Here is a 21,202-nt window from a genome sequence, read left to right on the forward strand (position 1 = left end):
CATGTGTGCTTGTAAGCCAGAAGAGGCTAGATCTCATTATAGATGATTGTGAGCCACCATATGGTTGCTGGGAATCGAACTCAGACCCTTTGGAAGAACAGACAGTGCTCTTAATCTCTGAGCCATCTCTCCAGCCCTATTGTGTATATTTTAAACTGCAAAAGCCTCAGCTGCTATCCGTCCCAGAATGCTGAAAGTGCCCCAGAATTAACCCTTTGGGAGCAGTCCTCTTTACTGAACTCAGTTCCCTCTCCTGGATGGGCAGGTTCTGAAAGCAGCGGTTCTTTCACAGGGGTTGCCTAAGACAAGTGGGAAACAGATATTTACATTATGACTCATAACAGTAGCAAGTTTACACTTCTGAAGTAGCAACAAAAATAATCTTATGGTCACCCCAACATGAGGAACTGTGTTAAAGGGTCACAGCATGTGGAAGGTTGACAACCGCAGCTCTAAGGGATGTATCTTCCCAGTTTCCTCACTGAAGAAGCTTCAGATATTCATGGTGATAAACTTGCTTGATGCCACACCCTTCCCAGAGAGAGTTCCAGCATAATCACAGGCTTAGAATTAGTACGTATTCATGAGCAATATGAAGGAGAATGCTGAGCACGGCGGCACCAGCCTGTAACCCCAGAAGTAGGGAAGCCGAGGTGGAGACTGCAAAATTAAGGAACTATTTTAGCATAGAAAACAACAACAATAACGAAAAGCTGAAATAATGAAGATCTGTCATGGCTTGACCAAGTTATCAGTGATTTGGGCAACTGTGTCAAATAGGATGAGGGTTTCAAACAATCACATATTTCTGAGCTGGTTATAACCTAACAGCCACAGACACTAATGCTGTGAAATCTAATCTATAATACTGTGAGTAAATACAGAGATTAAAGACACATGCAGCCAAGCCTCAAGTTCTAAGTTTTTGACCCGTGGGTCCTACATATGTACAAGGCACATAGTCATATGTACACAATTAAACACACACATATACACACTAAATAAATATATGTAATAACATTTAAAGATGACAATATAGCCGGACGTGGTGGCGCATGCCTGTAATCCCAGCACTCGGGAGGCAGAGGCAGGCAGATCGCTGTGAGTTCGAGGCCAGCCTGGTCTACAAAGTGACTCCAGGACAGCCAAGGCTAACACAGAGAGACTTTGTCTCAAAAAACCAAATAAATAAATAAATAAATAAATAAAATAAAATAAAGATGACAATATTAGAACTGGGAAGTGATGGTACATGCCCTTAACCGCAGCACTTTAATCTACCTAAGCAGGTAGATCTCTGAGTTTGAGGTTAGCCTGGTCTGCAGATATATATTTCTTATCAATATAAATGTATTCTTTTACATTATGTGTAGGGGTGTTTTGCTGCATGTATGGCTATGCAACATTTACATGTCTGGTTCCTGCAGAGGCCAAGGAGGGCATCAGATCCCCTGGAAACTGGAGTTACAGAGAGTTGTGAACAGCCATGTGGGTGCTGGAACTCGAACCCGTATGAACTGGTGCTCTTAATTGCTGAACCGTCTCTCCAGCCTGTCAGCAATTTTTAAAGCAGAGATAGTGGTAAGAAACTTCAAGGATTTAAGTTGTAGTAGAATTGGTCACAAGTCTGCAATTCAGTGTTTCTGCAAGATTAGTAAGTCCTTCCTGCCTCTCAAGCTCAGCCCCTTAGAAATAGATCTGCTCTTGGGGCCTAGAGAGATGGCTCAGCAGTTAAGGGCACTGACTGCTCTTCCAAAGGACCCGGGTTCAATTCCCAGCACCCACATGGCAGCTCACAACTGTCTGTAACTCCAAGATCTGACACCCTCATACAGACATACATGTAGGCAAAACACCAATGCATATACAATAAAAATAAATAAGTTATTAAAAAAAGAAATAGATCTGCTCTCGTGGTGGCTGTGCTGGTCCCAGTCATTTATTTTGGGTTTGGGCATATATAACCATCCATCCCCGAAAGTAAATCAGCTAGGCTCAGCCGAGTAGTTCTTTTGTCCCACACAGTGTCAGTAAGGTCATTCACATGGCTCTACATTTAGTTAGTCACTACACTAGGTTTGGACTGTACAAACTAATTTCATTCCTGGGTAATGTCAGTTGGAGCTTCTAGACTGCTTTAAGGAATGAAGTAGACTCATCTCTTCACAGGGCTCTCCAGCAGGACACCCAGCCTTATTTATCCCCTTGGGAGGAAGCAGAAGCTGCCAATCTCCTTAAGGCCTAGACACAGAACTAAAAGACATTTGTAATTTATTCTATTGGTCGAAGCAAGTAAATTGACTCTGGTATTCAACAAGAGGGGAAAAGTAAAAATAAAAAAAAAAGGGGGGGGAGGTGGGGGGGCGGAGTTCACTTTGTTGTTGTTTTCTGAGACAAGGTTTCTCTGTGTAGCCTTGGCTATCCTGGACTCGCTTTGTAGACCAGGCTGGCCTCAAGCTCACAAAGATTTGCCTGCCTCTGCCTCCCTGAGTGCTAAGGTTAGAAGTGTGCACCACCACACCCAGCTTCATTACTATTCTTTTTTTTTTTTTAAAGATTTATTTATTTATTTATTACATATACATGTATGCCTGCACACCAGAAGAGGGTCCTAGACCTCATTATAGATCTGGGAATTGAACTCAGGACCTCTGGAAGAGCAGACAGTGCTCTTAACCACTGAGCCATCTCTCCAGCCCCCCATTACTATTCTTTTAACAACTTTTTGGGTCTGTCTAAGAAGACAGCACTGACTCTGTATACAGTTTACAGTGATATATATGGACCAAATGAAGTCTTTCTCTGTTATGATCCTTAGAGTCTGCTCCCCAACCCCTTACACACACCCTTTTAAAGCTAATACTAGAAACGGAAGTTTAAGATGGTTAAGCGATTTGCTTCAAGTCACACAGTAAGCCGGTAAGAACGGAGAAGTCCACATTCAAATTGTCTCTTTTCGGTAAGTTTGCTGTTTTTCATTTACTCAGTAAACAAAGTGTATTGTTTGGGGCACCTACCATATGTGTCAAGGCATGTACATAATTTATACAATGACAGCTATTTATCGAATATTTCGATATGCAAAATTGTACCAGTGACTATTCAATATAAGCCAAGTATAAAAATAACCTAGAAATCTCTGCTCCATTTTACAGATGACAAAAAGGCAAGGTAAGGTAAAAGACTGAATTTTGCCTTCCTAAGTGTTACAGCCGATTAGTAAGGGCATATAATAGTCAAACAAATATTTAAACATATAATTACAAATTACTCTGACACCAGTTGTTGTCAGAGCGGGTTTATCAAACCTTCTGTCTCACAATTAAGGTCTCGGTAACCCTAGCAACGGGTCTTTCTGCCAGTAGTAAAGATGGCATCCAGCGAGCGCGCATGTTTCCACACACCCCCATTACCCACAATGCAAAAGGAACAGGGGGAGGAGCGGTGTCTGCCAGAAGTTAATATGGCTCCAGTAGTTACACCGTACTCTCTCCTCACCTAGTCAGAAACCTCCCTGCCAAGACCAGTTTGCCAAGGAGAAATTAAGTCTCCTTTACCTCTTCACTACTGCAACTACAGAAGCAATTGAAGCAAGGCCTCCTCCTTGTGGAGTTACAGTCCTAACCCACGGAAGCACCACTTCCGCTGACGTCATCACGGCGACACGTGGATCCAAGATGGAGGCAGCGGTGGTGAGTGAAGGAGACTCCGGGAACCGGAGCTGGAGCAGGGCTCCCCTGGATAGCCCAAGACCTTCCAGCCCCCCATGCCTAGTCCCCAGCCTCCCCCAGAATCTCTGCTAGGGTTACCCTTGCCTGGTTTGGCCTCTTACAAAAAAATCCCGTTCTCTTAGCTTTGGCATGGCACCTAGGCTTGTCAGGGCCTGGAGTTTTAGGGGAGGTGCCGCTTGGAAGGAAGACCTCGGCTAGTGCCTTCGCGGTTCTCATTTCGGCTTTCGTTCCCGCCCCTTGTCACCCTATTTCCCAATTCTTCCCTCCCGGCCTGGAATCCTCCGGAGAGTCCCCCGCTATTTCTACCTTCGCTCCTCCCCGTCCTCCTCTTCGTCCTCCTCCTTCGTCCTCCTCCTCCTCCTCACGTTCAGACCCAGCTGTCCCTACATAGCCATCATCTTGACGAGGCTGCGGGTGCTACCTCGCTTCGAACCAGCCTTGTCCTTAACTGCACCCTCAGCTGCCCCTAGAGCTCACCCCGCTTGATTGCTGCTGGACCGGGACATCCCTGCCTGTCATCCATCGCCAGACCCTTCTCCCCGGCCTTTGCTGTCAAAACTCCTAGTCTGTCCTGAAGTGCTTTTATCCGATTAGTTCTTAAACTTTCCTGTGCATGGAAATCTTGGGTTGTTGGTGGGGAAAGCATGTTACAAATACAGTTTCCTGCTCCTCACTCCCAAAGATTGCAAAACCTTAGGGTTAGGCAATGCTCCGGGATCTACACGGTTACAAACAGTCCTATGTTTATAATGGAGGCGGTCCCTGCGTTACTGTTTAAAAACACCTCTGGCCCATCCATACCTGCCTGCATCGCCTTCCCATGCCGGACAGCTCCTTATGGATGGATGAAGGCTCACTATCATGAAGTTGACTAGCATTCAGTCTCTTTGTGGATGAGTGTGGAGGCACTAGACCTGTGCCTACAGGGCGGGTCACAACGTGCTGTCTTCTGTTGTGGAACCACAGGCTTAAGTTTTTGAAGGGCTGGCTTTTCTAAGAGATGGGCAGCTCCAATTCTGTTTGCCAAGGACTGAGAACAAAGATCTAAAGTGAATTTTCCTGGGTGGCCCTGTATATTGGTTCTTCAGAAAATAAAATTAATTTCATCCTGGAAGTGCATGCACAAGAAAGACTCAGAAAAAGCTTGTGGCATTTGACTCTACCAAAGGAAATTCTTGCTTAAGCTATTTAGTGTTGAGTTTCTGTAAACAGGGCCAGGGTAACTAACTGGAAGGGTAGGGTACCCTCTTATTTGGGGTGTGGTTGAAGACAGGGTTTCCCTGTGTAGCTTTGGCTGTCCTAGAGCTCGATTTGAGGACTAGGCTGGCCTTGAACTCACAGAGATCCGCCTGCCTCGGCTTCCGGAGTGCTGGGATTACAGGTGTGCACCACCGTGCAGTGCTTGGAAGGATCCCCTCTGCTGACTGCTGACTTAGCTTTTTTTTTTTTTTTTAATTAGGAAAGTTCCTTGTTTATAACCCTAAAAGTCGGGTAAAAGATTTCATGGTTTGGTGGAGTGTAGCGCATTGGTAGAGCATTTGCTGAGCCTATACAAGGGCCTGAGTTTGATCCCTGGCTCTGTTTAGAGGGTGGAAATGTTTTACCTGGATTCTGTGGCCTCAGACTTCAACCTAAATCAGGAGATGGGGCAAATCCCGAAAGTGGGATGTTGAAATCCTTTTTCTCTTTTACCACTTTGAGAACAAGGCGGCTGTGAGGGCAGGAAGTCACGCCCTTTCTTGGCCATAGAGTTCAGTAAGGTGGCATTTATAGCACTGTGCTGGGAAATTCCAGGCTTGTCCAGAGTTTTAAGAGTTTATAAGTTAGCAATATATATTTCTGGCATTCATTTCTTGGATCAGCAAATATTTGAGTACCCAGGTAGTGCCAGGAGCTAAGTGTATAGTGTATAGGTGACTAGGCGTGTAGTTGTGTGGGTGACTAGGCGTGTAGTTGTGTGGGTGGCTAGGCGTGTAGTTGTGTGGGTGACTAGGCGTGTAGTTGTGTGGGTGACTAGGCGTGTAGTTGTGTGGGTGACTAGGCGTGTGGTTGTGTAGGGGACTAGGCGTGTAGTTGTGTGGGTGACTAGGCGTGTGGTTGTGTAGGGGACTAGGCATGTAGTTGTGTAGGGGACTAGGCGTGTGGTTGTGTAGGTGTAGAGCAGGTCAGGGTCCGACCCACTGGACCTTCTTTCATTCGAGGAAAGCTGCAGTGAGCGCACGAGTACAATAATTGTGTGGTCGTGCCACACGCTGTGAGGACAGCAAGGTGGGGTGACGTTGGTGACCAGGACACCTAACTGTTCAGGATCAGCGGCGGTCTTCTCAGAGAAAGGGATAGGACTTTAGGCTTCATTGACAACAAAAAAACAGCTTTGCAAAGAATGGAGCAAGCAAAGAAAATGGCGAGTGTGAAGGTCAAATGGCATGTTTAAGGCTGCAACACCAGAAACGTGGGGAAAGGTGGGGTAGGAAACAGAGATCAAACATGAAACTGCAGACAGATCATACGGTTTCCAGAAGTGTGTGCTTGTGATTGGTTTGTGTTGTAGCTCACAGTTTGCAATCTGTGGACTGTGTTTTGAGACAGGTTGTTCTGTTAGGTTGGTTCACTTCCTACCCCCCTGGGACAACACATTAGGAGAGTCAGCTTGTTCTTAGTGTGCAGGCAGACCATGGAAACCCATTTAACCCATTTCAGTACGTGGAGAAGGCAGCACCTGGGTGGCTGAGGCAGGTGGGTCTCTGTGAGTTCAAGGCCAGCTTGGTCTACATGTCCAGTTCCAGGAGAGCCAAGGCTGCACAGAGAGGTGAGTCTAGACAGACAGACAAACAGACAGACAGACAGATAATATAAATGAAGAATGTGTTGTATACAGAGGCCAGATTAAAGGACACACAAGAAACTGTATGTTTAGTGAAAAGGAGGAGTATTCGAAGTCACAGGTAGATGTGAACTTAGTTTATGCCAAGCACGTTACCACACAGAAGTCTGTGCTGTTCCCACCCCTCATATACATAAGCAATTTCACAACCATTTTGGGTGGGGTATAAAGATCTAATTGGGGTGGACAGCTTCTGAGGCAAGTGAGGCAAAGAGGAACTGAGCTAGTGAGCTCGGTGGCCGTGTGAACAGGCTGGGGATCTGAGGAGGCTGTTTTGCTTTGGAGTTAGAGTTGTGGGCATGCAGTGCAGGGCTTTCTTCATCATGAATGGTTCTTCCCTTAGAGTTGGGCAACTCAGCACAGCAGAGTGTGTCCTGAATCTGCAGAGTAAGACTGCTCTGGCTATAGGCATTTGCCCTGGATTTAGACCACCATAGAAAGTTACAGGATAGAATCCATCTGGGTGAGAATTGAGAAGCAGACTCTTATCTCATTACAGAAAACTGCTCTTGGGAATATTTTAATGGAACTTGGGAAATACCTGTTGAGTACGTTCATCGGCGTATGATACTCCACTTCCCTTATATAATCTCCTCCTTCACGCTGTATCAGCTTTCATGCAGTTTTATCTCTACGGCTGTGATTCTTATACCACAAGATTGCCTCTTCTTATTAAAAGATCTTTTTCCGTGTTGTGTGTGAGTGTCGGCCTGTGTGCATATATGTGCATCATTTACATGCTGGTGCCTGAGGAAACCAGATGAAATCATCAGACCTGGAGTTACAGATGGTTGTGTGCCACCTTGTGGGTGCAGGGAAGCAGACCCGGATCCTCTGCAGGAGCAGTGAGTGCGTCTACACTGACCTCTTTTTCAGGTTCACAGTTCAGTGGGTTTTGGTGTATTTGTAGGATTACTGTTAAATTCCAGAACATTTCCATCAACTTAAAAGGAAGCATTCCCATTCATTCCCAGGCTTTGCTCCCCTATTTCCTAGCAGCTAATTTTCTGTGTCTTTGAGGATTTACCTTTCCTCACTTACTATAAAGAAAATGTACAATGTGTGGTTTTTTACTGTCAAGCTGCTTTTACTTTCCATGATACCTTCAAGATGCGCTCATGTTGTAGCATTCCTAGTGCTTTCTTCATCCCTTTATCAGCTGACTGTGAGTGCCTCACGTCTCAGCTGGTTGGAATCAGCCTGCTGTGAACTATGTGTGCATTTTTTGCAGAAACATGCTTTCATTTTTCGAGGATATATGCCTAGGAGTCGGGTTCCTGGGCCAGTTTCCCCAGATTGGAGGGATCTTATTCCATGTAGGGCAGAATGATGGACTGACTGATACCAAAGTTCTTTGGAGCCAGTAGAGGCAGTGCCCATAAGGGATGCTGGGCGGAAGTGGCCTGAGCAGCAGGCAGGGAGGCCCTCTGCCTCTAGTTCCTGTCAGCTCATGGAGAAGCACTGGAGGAGAAGGCAATAGCTTGCTTCATTCCAGAGGTCCTTGCTGTCATGGGTGGCCTGGCAAATGGGTTTGGCTTTCCTTGATCTGTTTTATGTGTACATGTCCTGTGTCGCACGAAGACTTGAACTTGAGCTGGGCACAAGCCTTCAGTCCTAGCGCTCGGGAGGCAGAGACAGCTTGGTCTACACAGGGAGTTCCAAACTGGAGGGAGGGAGCGTGGGAAGGAGAGAGAGAGAGAAGTCTGCCTTTACAAAAACATGCTGCACGGTGGTGGCACATCCCAGCACTCAGGGGAGGCAGAGGCAGGTGCAGGTGTGTCTCTGAGTTCTAGGACAGCCTGGTCTACAGAGTGAATTTCAGGACAGCCAAGGATAATACAAGAAAACTCTGTCTCACAAAAAGAAAAAGGGGGTGGGGGAAGGACTTGGACTTCATGATTTCTAAGTTCCAAGTGGAAGGTTCTGCAGCAAGTCCTTACGTTGAAGCTGCTTTTGCTAGCGTTGGGTGCCATTGGATTTGTTTGTAGCTATCACCACTCCTGTGCTCCCTCTAGCGTGTCATGTTGGCTATATTTTCTTTCTGGCTCCTTAAGTTGCCTCATATATGAGGCCCATATTCTGCAGGAACCACTATATCCTGGGAACTGAGCGCCTGCCTGTCTCAGGCTTGGTTCGTGTGTTTCTCTGAGGAGTCCCTTTTAAAGGAGGCTCTCAGCCCACAGGAAATGCAGAGGAGGCAGCATTCAGTTGCCTCCTGTTTTACAACTTGGACAAAAGGTCCTCTTTGATCTTGGAATTAAACAGGTCGCAGAATGTTGGAGAAGGTTGAGTTTTGATCTCTGGCACTGGCAGGAAGGTGGGAAGGACCCAGGATGAGCAGGGCCATCTGGCCACGGATGAATGGTAGGGGCCACTACCTTCTAACCTGCTTTGATCCTTGAACCATTTGCTGTCACTATTGTTTCCCAGATTGGGGTGGGGTGTGCACCCAAGACTTCTCAGTGCCACCACACTCCTCTTCATTGCTTCCTCTGTGCTGTCCAGTCTGTCCAATATGATTTCTTACCTACATCCGATACCTTAAACGGACAGACCTGCCAGACTTTGAGGTCCAGATCTAAGGCTGGGTAAACAATCCTGGGGTAGAATTACTTTTGTGACAATGGGCAAACTTCTTGCCTCTTTAAGCCTGTTATTTTTTCTTAATATTCTCATTGTGGTGAAATAGACATAAAGTTTGCCATTTTCGCCATTTATACAAGGTCAGGGCATTGCGTACATTCACAGTGCTCTGCAGCCACCACCTCCGCTCATCTCCAGAGCTTACCCGCCATCCCATACTCAATACATCTTCATAGTTTTGAACTGAGCGTGAGACTCTCCTCAAAAGAATTGTAATAATGAGTCTGAGTGCCTAGCACTTTGTGGCTTTAGTCCCAGATGTGAAGTGTTGCGGACCTGTGCTGTGTGAGCCTCTGTCTCCAGGGCCGAGAGCTCTTTTGCAAATACTCCGAGGGCAGGGAAGAGCAATAATGTCTGTGCTCCCCTCCTTTAGGGTTAAGTGTAGCTTCGCTTGCTTGTTTTTTGAGACAGGGTTTCTCTGTGTAGCCCTGGCTGCCTTGGGCTCACTTTGTAGACCAGGCTCGCCTGGAACACACAGAGATCCTCCTGCCTCTGTCTCCCAGGTACTGGGATTACAGGCGTGTGCCACCACACCTGGCTTGCTTTGTGAACGTAGTTTGTTTTACCTGGACTTCGGCTGCTGCAGGCCTTCCCATAACCCTCTGCTCTTCTCCCAGCACAGCAACTGTTGTGTCTCTGTGTTCTGAAATAAAGGCTGCATTTTCAGAGTCACCAGTGACTAATTTAGTTCTGGGTATTTTGTTTTATTTTCTCATAGCTGGGTGAGTTCTTTAGCTCCGTGGGGCGCCTTGGTAAGTGGTCTTTAGTTGTCATTAGCCTTCATTCACATGTGGCTGAATTCTTAGGGAGCTTTAGCTGACTGAATAATTGCTTTCACTGAACTGTTGGTAAACAGTGCCTGGAGCCTCCCCACCCCACCCCACCCCACTCCCACCCCACTCCTGGGGAGTCGGTCCTAACTGACCTTAAGCTGGTGCTGTTTAGGGGGAAGAGCACAGTAGCAGACTGGTCTGCTGTGAGTCGGGTGCTGCTTTTGTTGCAGGGCCAGGGGCAGCCTTGTCAAGCTTGGCCCCGCTGTGTGGCTAGGTGATGCTGTTTATAGGAAAGACTTGGAAAGAGCTTAACGTGTGTTACAGAAATGCCAGTGAATGAACCATTCAGTTCTCGGGAGAAACTCCCTATTTTCTTTGGAAAGGTTAACTGTTCACAGCTTTCAAACTGAGTAGGGCAAAATTGGCAGGATGAGGAATGTTTTGGTTTTTTTCTAGTGCCTTTCTTAGGTTGCTAGTGGGGATGGTTGGTGTGGGGTGTTTCTGAATATCCAGTCCCCAAGAATTAAAAAAGCCAGTCAGGGAGAGGCTGGCTCTTGGGTCCCTTGAGATTTTCAACTCTCGCTCCAGGTCAGCTGTGCTTTTGCCAGGGATGGAGTGTTAGGTTCCCTGCACAGAGTTCTCGATTGCCGTCACCTGGTTCCTGCAGGCTGCCGCTGCGGTCATGTGACTTGGGTACCCAGTAAAGCAGGGTGCTGTGGAGTGGGCTGCTGCTTCTCTCTAGACGCTCACCCTCCTTTTAGGGCTCTGCATGTGGCTGACTTTGTACTTGACGCAGGCGTTACTGAGGTGATCAGTTAAAAGCCGAGGGACAAGGGGCTGTGGCCGGCTCAGTGCGATTAGGAGCGCTTGTTCCTGCAGGGCACCTGGGTTCCATTCCCAGAGCCCACGTGCTGCTCACAGCCACCATAGTTCCAGTGTCAGAACGGATGCCCTTTTCTGACCTCCTCAGGCACCATTGTAGGCCAAACACTCATACATAAGATAAAATAAAATGAAATAATAATAATTATTATGGAAAAAAAAAAGTCAAGGAACAAGACAGAGGAATTTCCCAACAAACAAAGATTCTGCTACTTTTTACAGAAGTGAACCAGAGGCCACCTGTCAGATTCAGGGACCTGTCCTCAAGTCACCTGGAATCATATGACTCACAGGAGTTTATGATACTCTCTCAGAGTTAGAATTGCTGGCTTAGTTACCTGCGAACCTGGTGGTCAAACATTTCCGTCCTGGACGTTCCATAAGCCTGCCATCTAGGTATTCTTACAGGCAGTGCATTTCCTTCCCTTGAAATATAAATATAGCACATGCCTGAAATCCCAGCACTCAGGGAGGCAGAGGCAGGCAGACCGCTGTGAGTTTGAGGCCAGCCTGTCTACAGAGTGAGTCCAGGACAGCCAGGGATACACAGAGAAATCCTGTCTTTAAAAAGTAAAGAATAAAAAAAGAAAGAAACAGAAATGTATTACTGGGAATGTCACTCAGTTGGTAAAGCGCTGACCTAGCAAGCGCGGGGCCCTGGGTTTTGCCTTTAGCACCGTATAATCTGGGCACAGTGGTGCACACCTGTAATCCTGGCATTTGGATGGCAAAGGCAGGAGGAAGTTGAAGGTTTCTTGGCTGTATAGCAAGTTCAAGGCCAGCCTGGGCTATATGAGACTCTGTCTTAAATTTTTTAAAATATGTGTATATGTCATTATGTATAATGATGATTCGTATGTATCTATGTGTATATATATATATAATTATATAATATTGGGAAATATATGAAAATATAAAAACGAAGAAATACATAATCGATATCTGCAACTTTTTTTTTTCTAGATAGGGTATCTCTGTGTAGCCTTGGCTGTCCTAGACTCACTTTGTAGACCAGGCTGGCCTCGAACTCACAGTGATCTGCCTGCCCTGCCTCTAGAGTGCTGGGATTAAAGGTGTGTGCCGTCACACTTGGCATGTACAACTTTTTACCTTTTAAAAAAGCTAGATCAGAAAGCTGCATAAATTACTTGCCTTGCGCCTGACAACCTGAGTTCAGTCCATGGAGCCCAAGTAAAGGTGGAGAGAACAGAGTCCACAGACTCACAGTAACAAACAGCCAGCACCCGGAAAGCTAAAGAAATCACTGAGCTGCCCCCAGGCTACGTATCACAAGAGATTGTTTTTGATGAAAAAAACCTATCTGGCCAGGCGGTGGTGGCGAATGCCTTTAATTCCAGCAGTTGGGAGGCAGAGGCAGGTGGATCGCTGTGAGTTGGAGAACAGCCTGATCTACAAAGCGAGTCCAGGACAGTCAAGGCTAACACAGAGACTCTGTCTTGAAAAAGAAAAAAGAAAAAAACTATCTGGAATATTTTATGCATATCACCTTTCTACTTCTAAAACCTTGCTATAGGTTGTGTGTGGTGGTATATGCCTTTAATCTCAGCCACTGGAGTTGGGGTTGTGTGCTAAGGTAGGTGGATCTCTATGGGTTTTAAGACCAGCCTGATCTACATAAGAAGTTCCAGGAAAGCCAATACTACATAGTAAGACCTTGTCTGAAAACAGAAATAAGAGCACAGCCTGTCACAGTAATGTCAGCATGCCCCAGCACAGAAGGTAGAGTACAGCCACTGTCACTTCTCCCCCACTTCCCTGATTACCTCACATGGTCACATCCTTTCGCCTCTGCTCTTCCCAGTTACTTCCTCTTTCTTCAGGCATATTACGATATACTTTCATACTATAAATCAACATAGTGAATGTACAGTGCAGTGACCTTTAGCTATGTATAAACTTGTACCCTTGTCACCACAGTGACCGTGCTATAAAAGAGTTCTGTTACCCCAAGTTCCTTCACATTGGTCAAGGGAGTGATGAAACCAGGCCCTTGTTCCCACAGCTAAACCAGCACTAATCTCATTCTGTCTCTGTAGATTTCCTTTGCTGGGTATTGCGTGGAAACGGGAGTCATGTGTTATATAGACTTCAGCGTCCGGCTTCTGGGATAGTCCTGCTTGTGATGCATATTGGTGGGTCCCTTTTCTTGCTGAAAAGTATCCCATTGCATGGAACACTACATCTTTTTTCTGCTCTCACTAATGATTGGGTTTGAGTTTTCAGTTTTGAGCTATAGTAGTCTCCCTCTCCCCCCCCCAAATTTGAGGGTGTGTTTTTTGTTTTGTTTTGTTTGTTTGTTTTTGGTTTTTCGAGATGGAGTTTCTCTGTGTAGCCTTGGCTGTCCTAGACTTGCTTTGTAGACCAGGCTGGCCTTGAACTCAAAGCAGTCCGCCTGCCTCTGTCTCTCGAGTGCTGGGATTACAGGCATGTGTTTCTAAGCTCACCGAGGAGATGCTTGGAACCCTACCAACACAAAACCCTGCGTTTTCACTGTTTTATATTCTAGGAATTGAACCTAGGGTATGTGCTAGGCAAGTGCTCTTTTTACTATTTTGAGACAGTCTCACTAAGTTGTGCAGGCTGTCTTTGAATTCACACTGGAGCCAGGCAGGCCTTGAGCTTGGTGATCTCCTGCCTCAGCCTTTCAGGTAACTAAATTATAGGCCTGTGCCATCAAGCCCAACTCCGTACTTTTTTCTTTACTTGTGTGTCTTACAGTAAAGTTGTAAATTAGGCACAGTAAGATGGACAGAGCTGGGGATCTAGATTGGGTAGTAGACTGCTTGCCTAGCACACAGAAGCCTTGATTTAGTTCTCAGTACCACAGAAGCCACGTGTGGTGCTGCGCTCAGGAGGCAAAGGCAGGAAGACCACAAATTCAGGGTTATCCTTGTGCACCCGAGTCCCTGGGGTGCAGTGAGCAAGAATGTTTAATAATAAAGTAGAACATTTATGCTAATATGTAATAAAAGTTAAAGAGTTACATATCATTTATTTCTGGAATTTTCAGACCCTGGTAGGTAGCTCCAATTGTGGAGCGTGAAACCCAGGATGGGGAGAGAGAGCTACTGTGGCTAAAGTTGCTGTGAGCATTCCCATGCTCACACAGTCTTAGAGGGTGGTCTTTCTGTTGAGTTGATGACTAGTGCTAGAAGCTCTGGCCAGTAAATTTATCTTTAACTTTTTAAGCTACTACCAAACTCCCCAAAGGTGGCTGTGTCATTTCCCACTCCATCATTGAAATCTGAGGATTACAGGTTCTCTGTATCCTGGTTCACATTTGCCTGGGTTTTGTTTTCTTTCGTTTAGTTGTTTAGTCATTCTAGTAAGTGTGTGGTGGTTCCTCACGCTAGGTTTGCCTTGCATTTCCCTAACGACAGGTAGTAAACATCTTCTGATGTGCCGTTGATGTATCTGTATACATCGTCTCTTGTGAGGTGAGTGTACAAATCTTTTATGCCACCCCTCCACCTTCCATGCTGGGGTTGAGCCTACGTGCTCTACACCTGAGCCACACCCGACCATGCCCCCTGTTAACCGCAGTGTTTGCTGTCTCATTAAGTTGTGAGAGTTCTTTATGTACCCTGAACCAGTCCCGTATTACATACATCACTTAAAGAGTTTCTACCTGTCCATGGCCTAGAAGTGTTAATTTTTAAAATTTTTATGATACTTATTAATTTTAATAAGTAATATTTTTGGTGACATATCTAAAATTAATCTAGCTCGAAAAGACAGTTTTTCTTCTAAAGATTTTAGTTTCAGCTTTTGTTTTGTTTTAATCTGTGGTTTATTTTGAGTTTATTATTTTTGCGTATGCTCTAATGCTCCTTGTGAATATAGATATTCACACAGATAAAGCACTTTGTTGAAAAGACTGTTTTTGTTGGATTTCCTTGGTACCTTCATTGAAAAATCAGTTTACTGCCAGGCAGTGGTGGTGCACGCCTTTAATCTCAGCACTCAGGAGGCAGAGGCAGGTGGATCTCTATGAGTTGAGGCCAGCCTGGTCTACAAAGCAAGTCCAGGACAACCAAGACTACACAGAGAAACCCTGTCTTGAAAAAAAAGAAAAAGAAAAAGAAAAATCAGTTTACTGTAAGTGGAAATAGTTGTTTCTATGCTTTAATTTGGTTGGATTGATATATATGCTCATTCTTAACACTTTTATTATTATGCTTTATAGTATGTTTAGAAAATTGTATAAATTATCCAATTCTTTTTTTTTAATCTGCTTTGGATAATCTGGATACTTTCTATTTCTCTATCAATATTAAGGTAAATTTGTGCCTGAGTTTGTAGTACCTACCTTTAACCCAGCCAACCTGGTCTACATACATAATAAGCAAGCTACAAGACAGACAGGACTACATAGAGAGACCCTGTATTTAAAAATCTATATATGCTGGGAGTAGTGGTGCACGCCTTTAATCCCAGCACTAGGGAGGCAGAGGCAGGCGGATCGCTATGAGTTCAAGGCCAGCCTGGTCTACAAAGCGAGTCCAGGACAGCCAAGGATACACAGAGAAACCCTGTCTCGAAAAACCTTAATAAATAAATAAATAAACGCCTATATGTGTACATGTGTGTGAATATAGATACACATGTACATATACTCTCGAACCAAATTTACCTTAATATTTATAATACATATTTTATATATGTCCAAGCTACAGGACAGCCAGGACTATATAAAGAGACCTTGTTTCAAAAAAGCAATACACACACACACACACACACACACACACACATGGTCTCAAGCCAAATTTATCCTAATATGTATATTTAATATATATACACACACTATTATATATTAAGGTGAATTTGCTAGTTTGTGCAAAAAACCATACTTAGATTTTGATGAGGATTCACTCTGCAGATCAGTATGGAAGTAGAGTGTTTTTGTTTTGTTTTGTTTTTGTGTGTGTATGAGTGTTTTTGCCTAGATATGTGTCTGTGCACCACCATGCCTGGTGCCCTCAGAGGCCTGAAGAACGTGTTAGGCTAGGTAGTGGTGGCGCACTTGGTTGGCAGAGGCAGGCAGATCTCTATGAGTTCAAAGTCAGCCTGGTTCACGGAGAAACCGTGTCTCAAAAAAAAAAAAAAAGGAGGAGGTGTTGGATCCCCTAGAACTGGCGGTAGAGCCAGCTATGAGCTGCCATATCGGTGCTGGGAATTGAACCTGAGTCCTCTGAAGGAGCAGCCAGTGCTCTTAGCTGCTGAGCCTTCTCTCCAGCCCCCAAAGTAGGGTTTTCTTTCCTAGCACTGTGAATGTGATATCTCTAGTTATTTAAATCTTCTGTTTCTCTTGGCAGTGTTTCCTAAGTTTCAATAGAGAAGCCATTAAAAGTCATTTTCCTGTAGATAGACATGGTGGTACAAACCTGTAATCCCAGCATTTGAGAGGCTGAGGCAGGAGGATTACTGTGATTTGAGGCTAGCTCAGACTACATTGAGACCATCAGGCCAACCAGGACTACATAGCAGAACCTTGTCTTGAACCAAAACAAAACAAGTATTTGTTTCCTTATTTTTCCCTTTATAATATTTGTAGTATTGAATATAGCTGGTGTTGAGCATGCTAGGCAAGTGCTTCACTGCACTGCCCCACCGAGCCCCAAGTCTTTCCGTATGTCCTAGAAGCTGGAAGAGTGGCTCAGCAGTTCAGAGCATCCACCTTCTGTAACTCCAGTTCCAGGGGATCCAGCACCTCTTGGCTTTCTCAGGCTCCTGCATACACATGGTACACACACATACACTCAGGTGTACACATACAATAAGTATATTTAATATATATTCATAAATATTTTTCAATACTAAGTAGAACCATTTAAACAATTTTTATTTTGAATTGCTTATAGCTAGTATATAGAAATATAGTTATTTTTTATACATCAGTCTGGTAGTTTTATACATCAGTATGGTAGTCAACTTGTTTAATTATAGTTAGTCATTGTATAGATTCCTTAGAGTATTGTAGATGCAAGATCATATGGTCTACAAATAAAAGCATTTGCCACCTTTTTTTTTTCCATCTGGATGTGTTTAATTTTTAATTAATTTTTTTCCCTTACTGATCTTCAGGGAACTTAGCTTTTAGTTCTTCAGTGATGAGTGATGATTGCCTGTGGGTTTTCATCTGGCTGGGGAAGTTCCATTTTATTTGTACTTTAAGTTGTTTTGACAACTGTTGGATTTTTCCATTTGCCTTTTGTGTCCGTTGTGCTGGTATGATTGTCCTTCTGCTTCTGTGGCACACTGCAGTAACTGGCCAGCTAGTGTTTTGGGGATAAATCAAACATCACCACCTTTTATATAGGTCAGAATGACCTCATTCTGCCTCAGTGGCCAGATTGCTGGGCTGCAGACATACTCACCGTACCTAGTTGTAGATGTTTTCATGTGTTGCTAATTGCAGGGCACTTGCTGAAGGATGTTTCCATCCGTGCTCATGCTATTAAAAAAAAAAAAGTAGTTTTTTTATTTCTTCGCTTGGTTTTGGTATATGATTAAAACAAAACAAACAAAAGGGCAGGGTTGCCTGGAACTTGCTATATGGACCAGGCTGGCCTCAAACTCACAGAGATCTGCCTGCCCCTGCTTCTGGAATGCTGGGGTTAAAGATATGCCACCCAGCCCACTGGTGAGTGCTTTCAAACATTTAAACAAACAAACTAGACTAGACATACATAAACAAGGATAGTTTTTTATATGCCTAGGAATTTGTGTTGGCAGCACTTATATAATAGCTTTACCTCTCATGCTATTAATTGCTCTCCCAAAGTGTATCTCTCCAGCTAGCATACTCTGACTTGTTTTATTTCAAGACAGTAGTAGCCCTGGCTGTCCTGGAACTTGCTTTGTAGACCAGGCTGGTCTCAAACTCAGAGATCCTCCTGCCTCTGCCTCCCAAGTGCTGGGATTAAAGGTGTGCACCATCATACCAGCTGTACTCTGTTTTTCGCTTTTGTTTTTTGTTTTAAGTGATGCTTATATGTAGAAAATAAGATGCTGGATGTGGTAGCACACTTTGTCCCAGCATTCTGGAGGCAGAGCTAGACAGATCTGTGACTTTGAGGCCAAACTTGTAAGACCCTTTCTCAAAAAAAAAAAAAAGCCATTGTTTTTACTTTTATTTTTAAAACTATGAATACTGCTAAGTGTCATTTTATGTTTGACTATTTGAACTGGGTTTTTGTTTTTTTGTTTTTCCAGCGCTAGGGCCTTATACATGTTTAGCAAGCTCTAACCTGAGCTACAGTCCAGCTTCCCTTGTTTTGTTTTTAAACTGTCAACTCCTTTGTTTTAAAATTATTTGTTCTTTATTATTTTGTAAGAATTCTTGGTGTATCACAGAGATTAGTCCTTTGTCATGGTGTGATGAATATTTTTACTCATTGTCTTTTTTCTTATTAAAAAAGACCTATGCATTTATTCATGTGCATATGTGTGCATCTGTGTGAGTTTATGTACACTGTGTATGTGTGCAGATGCCCAGGAAGCCAGAGGGGATATGTGTGCCTCTATGTTGAGTTTTTGGAGTGTGTGTGTGTGTGTGTGTGTGTGTGTGTGTGTGTGTGTGTGTGTGTGTGTGTGTATGTGTGTATGTGTGTATGTGTGTGTACGCGTGCATGCGCACAAATGCCTGGGAAGCCAGAGGGCATCGTAACCTCTGGAACTGGAGATAGAGACTGTTGTGAGCCTTCTGACATGGGTGGTGGAAACTGACCCCAAGTCCTTTACCAAAGCAGTAAGTGCTCTTAACCGCTGAACCATCTCTCCACCCCACCCCTCTTTTTGATACAGGATTTTGCTATGTTGTCTAGGTTGGTCTTAAGCTCATAGGCTCACATTATCCTCCTATCTCAGCGGCCTTCCAGGCATTGGGATTGCAGGCACCTGCCACAGCTCTTACCCCCGTCATGGAATGGGATGCAGTCGCTACATGAAAAGAACCTAGAACTGCCCGGCACATAACTGGCGTTCAGTAAACGCTCCTAGCTGTTTCCAGCGCCACACACTCTCATCCTCTTACCGTGTGCTATTATTACGTTTAGGCTGCGTGGCCTAGGGTAAGTTATTGTTTGAGGGAAGGGAGTGAGCTGAGCTGAGATCTCACAGAGCCTAGGCTAGCTTAGAGCTCAGTGGGCATCCGAAGATAACCTGGGACATCTATGTCTCCTGCCTCTTCCTCCCAGGTGTTAGGGTTAGAGGCCTGTACCGCCATGCCTGGTTTTGTGTGATGCTAGGGACCAAACCCGGGCCTCGAGCTTACTAGGCGAGCACACCACACCCACAGGCCCCAGTTGCTTCACTCTCTATCTCAGGCTGACTGGCAGGCCACTGCAAAATGGTGGCTGAAGTGCAGTGGTTGAGACAGAAGCAAATGAGCGCCGGAGGTCCTCAACACAGGCGGCAGCGAGGTGAATAGAAGGAAGCTGCTTCTGCGGTGCAGTGTACTCATAGGGTTAGTGACTCTGGCTCCTGTTGGGTTTTAGTGTTGCCTTCCTGCTGAGGTGAGCATGGATCTCACTGTTTGTTTTGGGGGGAGGAGGAAGGGCTTCGTTGGTTTGAACCTTTGGAACCAAAGTATATTGAAGTCTTAAGGGGTGGGGGCTATGGATTTACTTTTCATTCCTCGGCAACCTGAGCTCCCAAGGGAGCCTTGAGCTGCCCGGGGCAGTGCTTCTCATTTAAGTCTGAAGGTTCTGTTTCTAAAGAGGTAAAACTAAAGTAACTCCTTAGACTTAATTGTCTTGATAAACTTCAAAGATTATAATCCTCTGCCCTGCTTCAAATCTCTTACCAGAGAAGGCTAAAAGGTCTGGGTCAGGCTTCTTAGGAGGGAAAATGCAGAACACCTTTTCTTTATGTTAACAGGAACAGCCCAGTCTACGTGACAAGTTCCAGGCCAACCGAAGTTATACAGTGAGGCCCTGTCCCAAAACAACAACTATAATAACCCGGGAGAGACCTTGGCATTCAAAGGGTTTTGACTTGTTTTGTTTGGGGAATGTGGGGTTGAGACCGGGTTTTTCTGTATAGCCCTGGCTGTCCTGGACCTTGCTGTTATATAGACCAGACTGGGTTTGAACTGGCAAAGATTACCTGGCTCTACCTCTTGAATGCTAGGATTAAAGACATGTGCCACAGTAACACCATCCCAAAATCTCATGCAATGCAAGTTGGCCTGGAACTTGGGATCTTCCTGCCTCTGGTTGCTAAGTACTGCTAGGATTGTAGGTGTACATTACCACACTTGGCTAATTGTTTTCCTAAAGTGATGTAAATATATAATTCTATACAAAACAGAAGAACAGACACACAGAAGAAAAAAAACTATCACTCCATTTAACATTCTGGTAAATGCCCTTCCTTGTGCATTTTTGTAGAGTTGCCATTTCTTTCTTTCCTCCCTTCCTTCCTTCCTTCCTCCCTCCTTCCCTCCCTCCCTCCCTCCCTCCTCCTCTCTCTCTTTCTTTTTCGAGACAGGATTTCTCTGTGTAGCCTTCGCTGTCATGGGCTCATTTTGTAGACCAGGCTGGCCTCGAACTCAGAGAGAGTCACTTGCCTCTGCCTCTGCCGGGATTATAGGCATACAACGCCATGCCTGGCTCATATCTTTCTTAACATGTCTAGAAACAGAGTTCAGGGGTTGGAGAGATGGTTCGGGAGTTAAGAGGGCTTCTTGCTCTTCCAGAGGACTTTTAATTTTGAAACATCCTAGAAATAGAACTGCTGGGGACCCTGGGAAATAGGTGCAAAGTGGCCATCCAGAAGTGCTCCAGTTTGTAGTCTGCCAACTATATGAGAGCACAGAGTGGCATTTTAATATCTCAGACTGGCAGCGGTGCCAAGTCTTCTCTTCCTTCCAGATAGTAATTGTTTGACTCATCTTGTTACCCATTTCTGGAAGTGCAGAGTCTTGTGCCTCTTAGCATCCTGGGAAGGCGTTGGGAGGCAGCCTAAGGGCCTCAGGCTTCCCAGAACAGAGCTGACACTGGCCAGTGCAGATACATTTCAAAGTTCCCGCCTGATGTGCCCTGCAGGAAGTTTCACTTCTCTCCCCATTCCAGCTGCAGTCTCTCTCCCCAGCAGGCTTGGTGGCCGAGGCTCCTGCTGCTTCTCTGCCTCACGTGTGAAACAAGCACCTTCTATGTCCCTGGAGTCGCACCTATCAACTTCCACCAAAACGACCCAGTGGAGATCAAGGTGAGTGAGTGCTCTAATCCTAGAGCGCCTGCGCCTAGCAGCCTGGCTGGAGGACT

General features: G+C 45.1%; 1 protein-coding gene across 3 annotated transcripts in view; it reads left to right on the top strand.

Annotated features, from left to right (window-relative positions):
- Positions 1 to 3,456: 3,456 nt before the first annotated feature.
- The window catches only part of TM9SF4 (transmembrane 9 superfamily member 4), a 47,601-nt gene continuing 29,855 nt past the window's right edge, over positions 3,457 to 21,202 (top strand). The window contains exons 1-2 of one of the 3 annotated variants that reach the window (XM_084776005.1): positions 3,457 to 3,692; positions 21,011 to 21,146. Coding sequence is in view for 2 of the 3 variants with exons in the window: in XM_084776003.1 (XP_084632129.1) it covers positions 3,678 to 3,692; positions 21,030 to 21,146 (132 nt within the window). In the remaining variant the exon portion in view is untranslated. The remainder of the gene's footprint in view (positions 3,693 to 21,010; positions 21,147 to 21,202) is intronic. The other 2 variants (XM_084776003.1, XM_084776004.1) reach the window with 2 other exon arrangements.

The sequence above is a fragment of the Acomys minous genome, assembly GCF_964271855.1.
Source record: "Acomys minous genome assembly, chromosome: 3".
In the NCBI taxonomy this organism is placed as follows: domain Eukaryota; kingdom Metazoa; phylum Chordata; class Mammalia; order Rodentia; family Muridae; genus Acomys; species Acomys minous.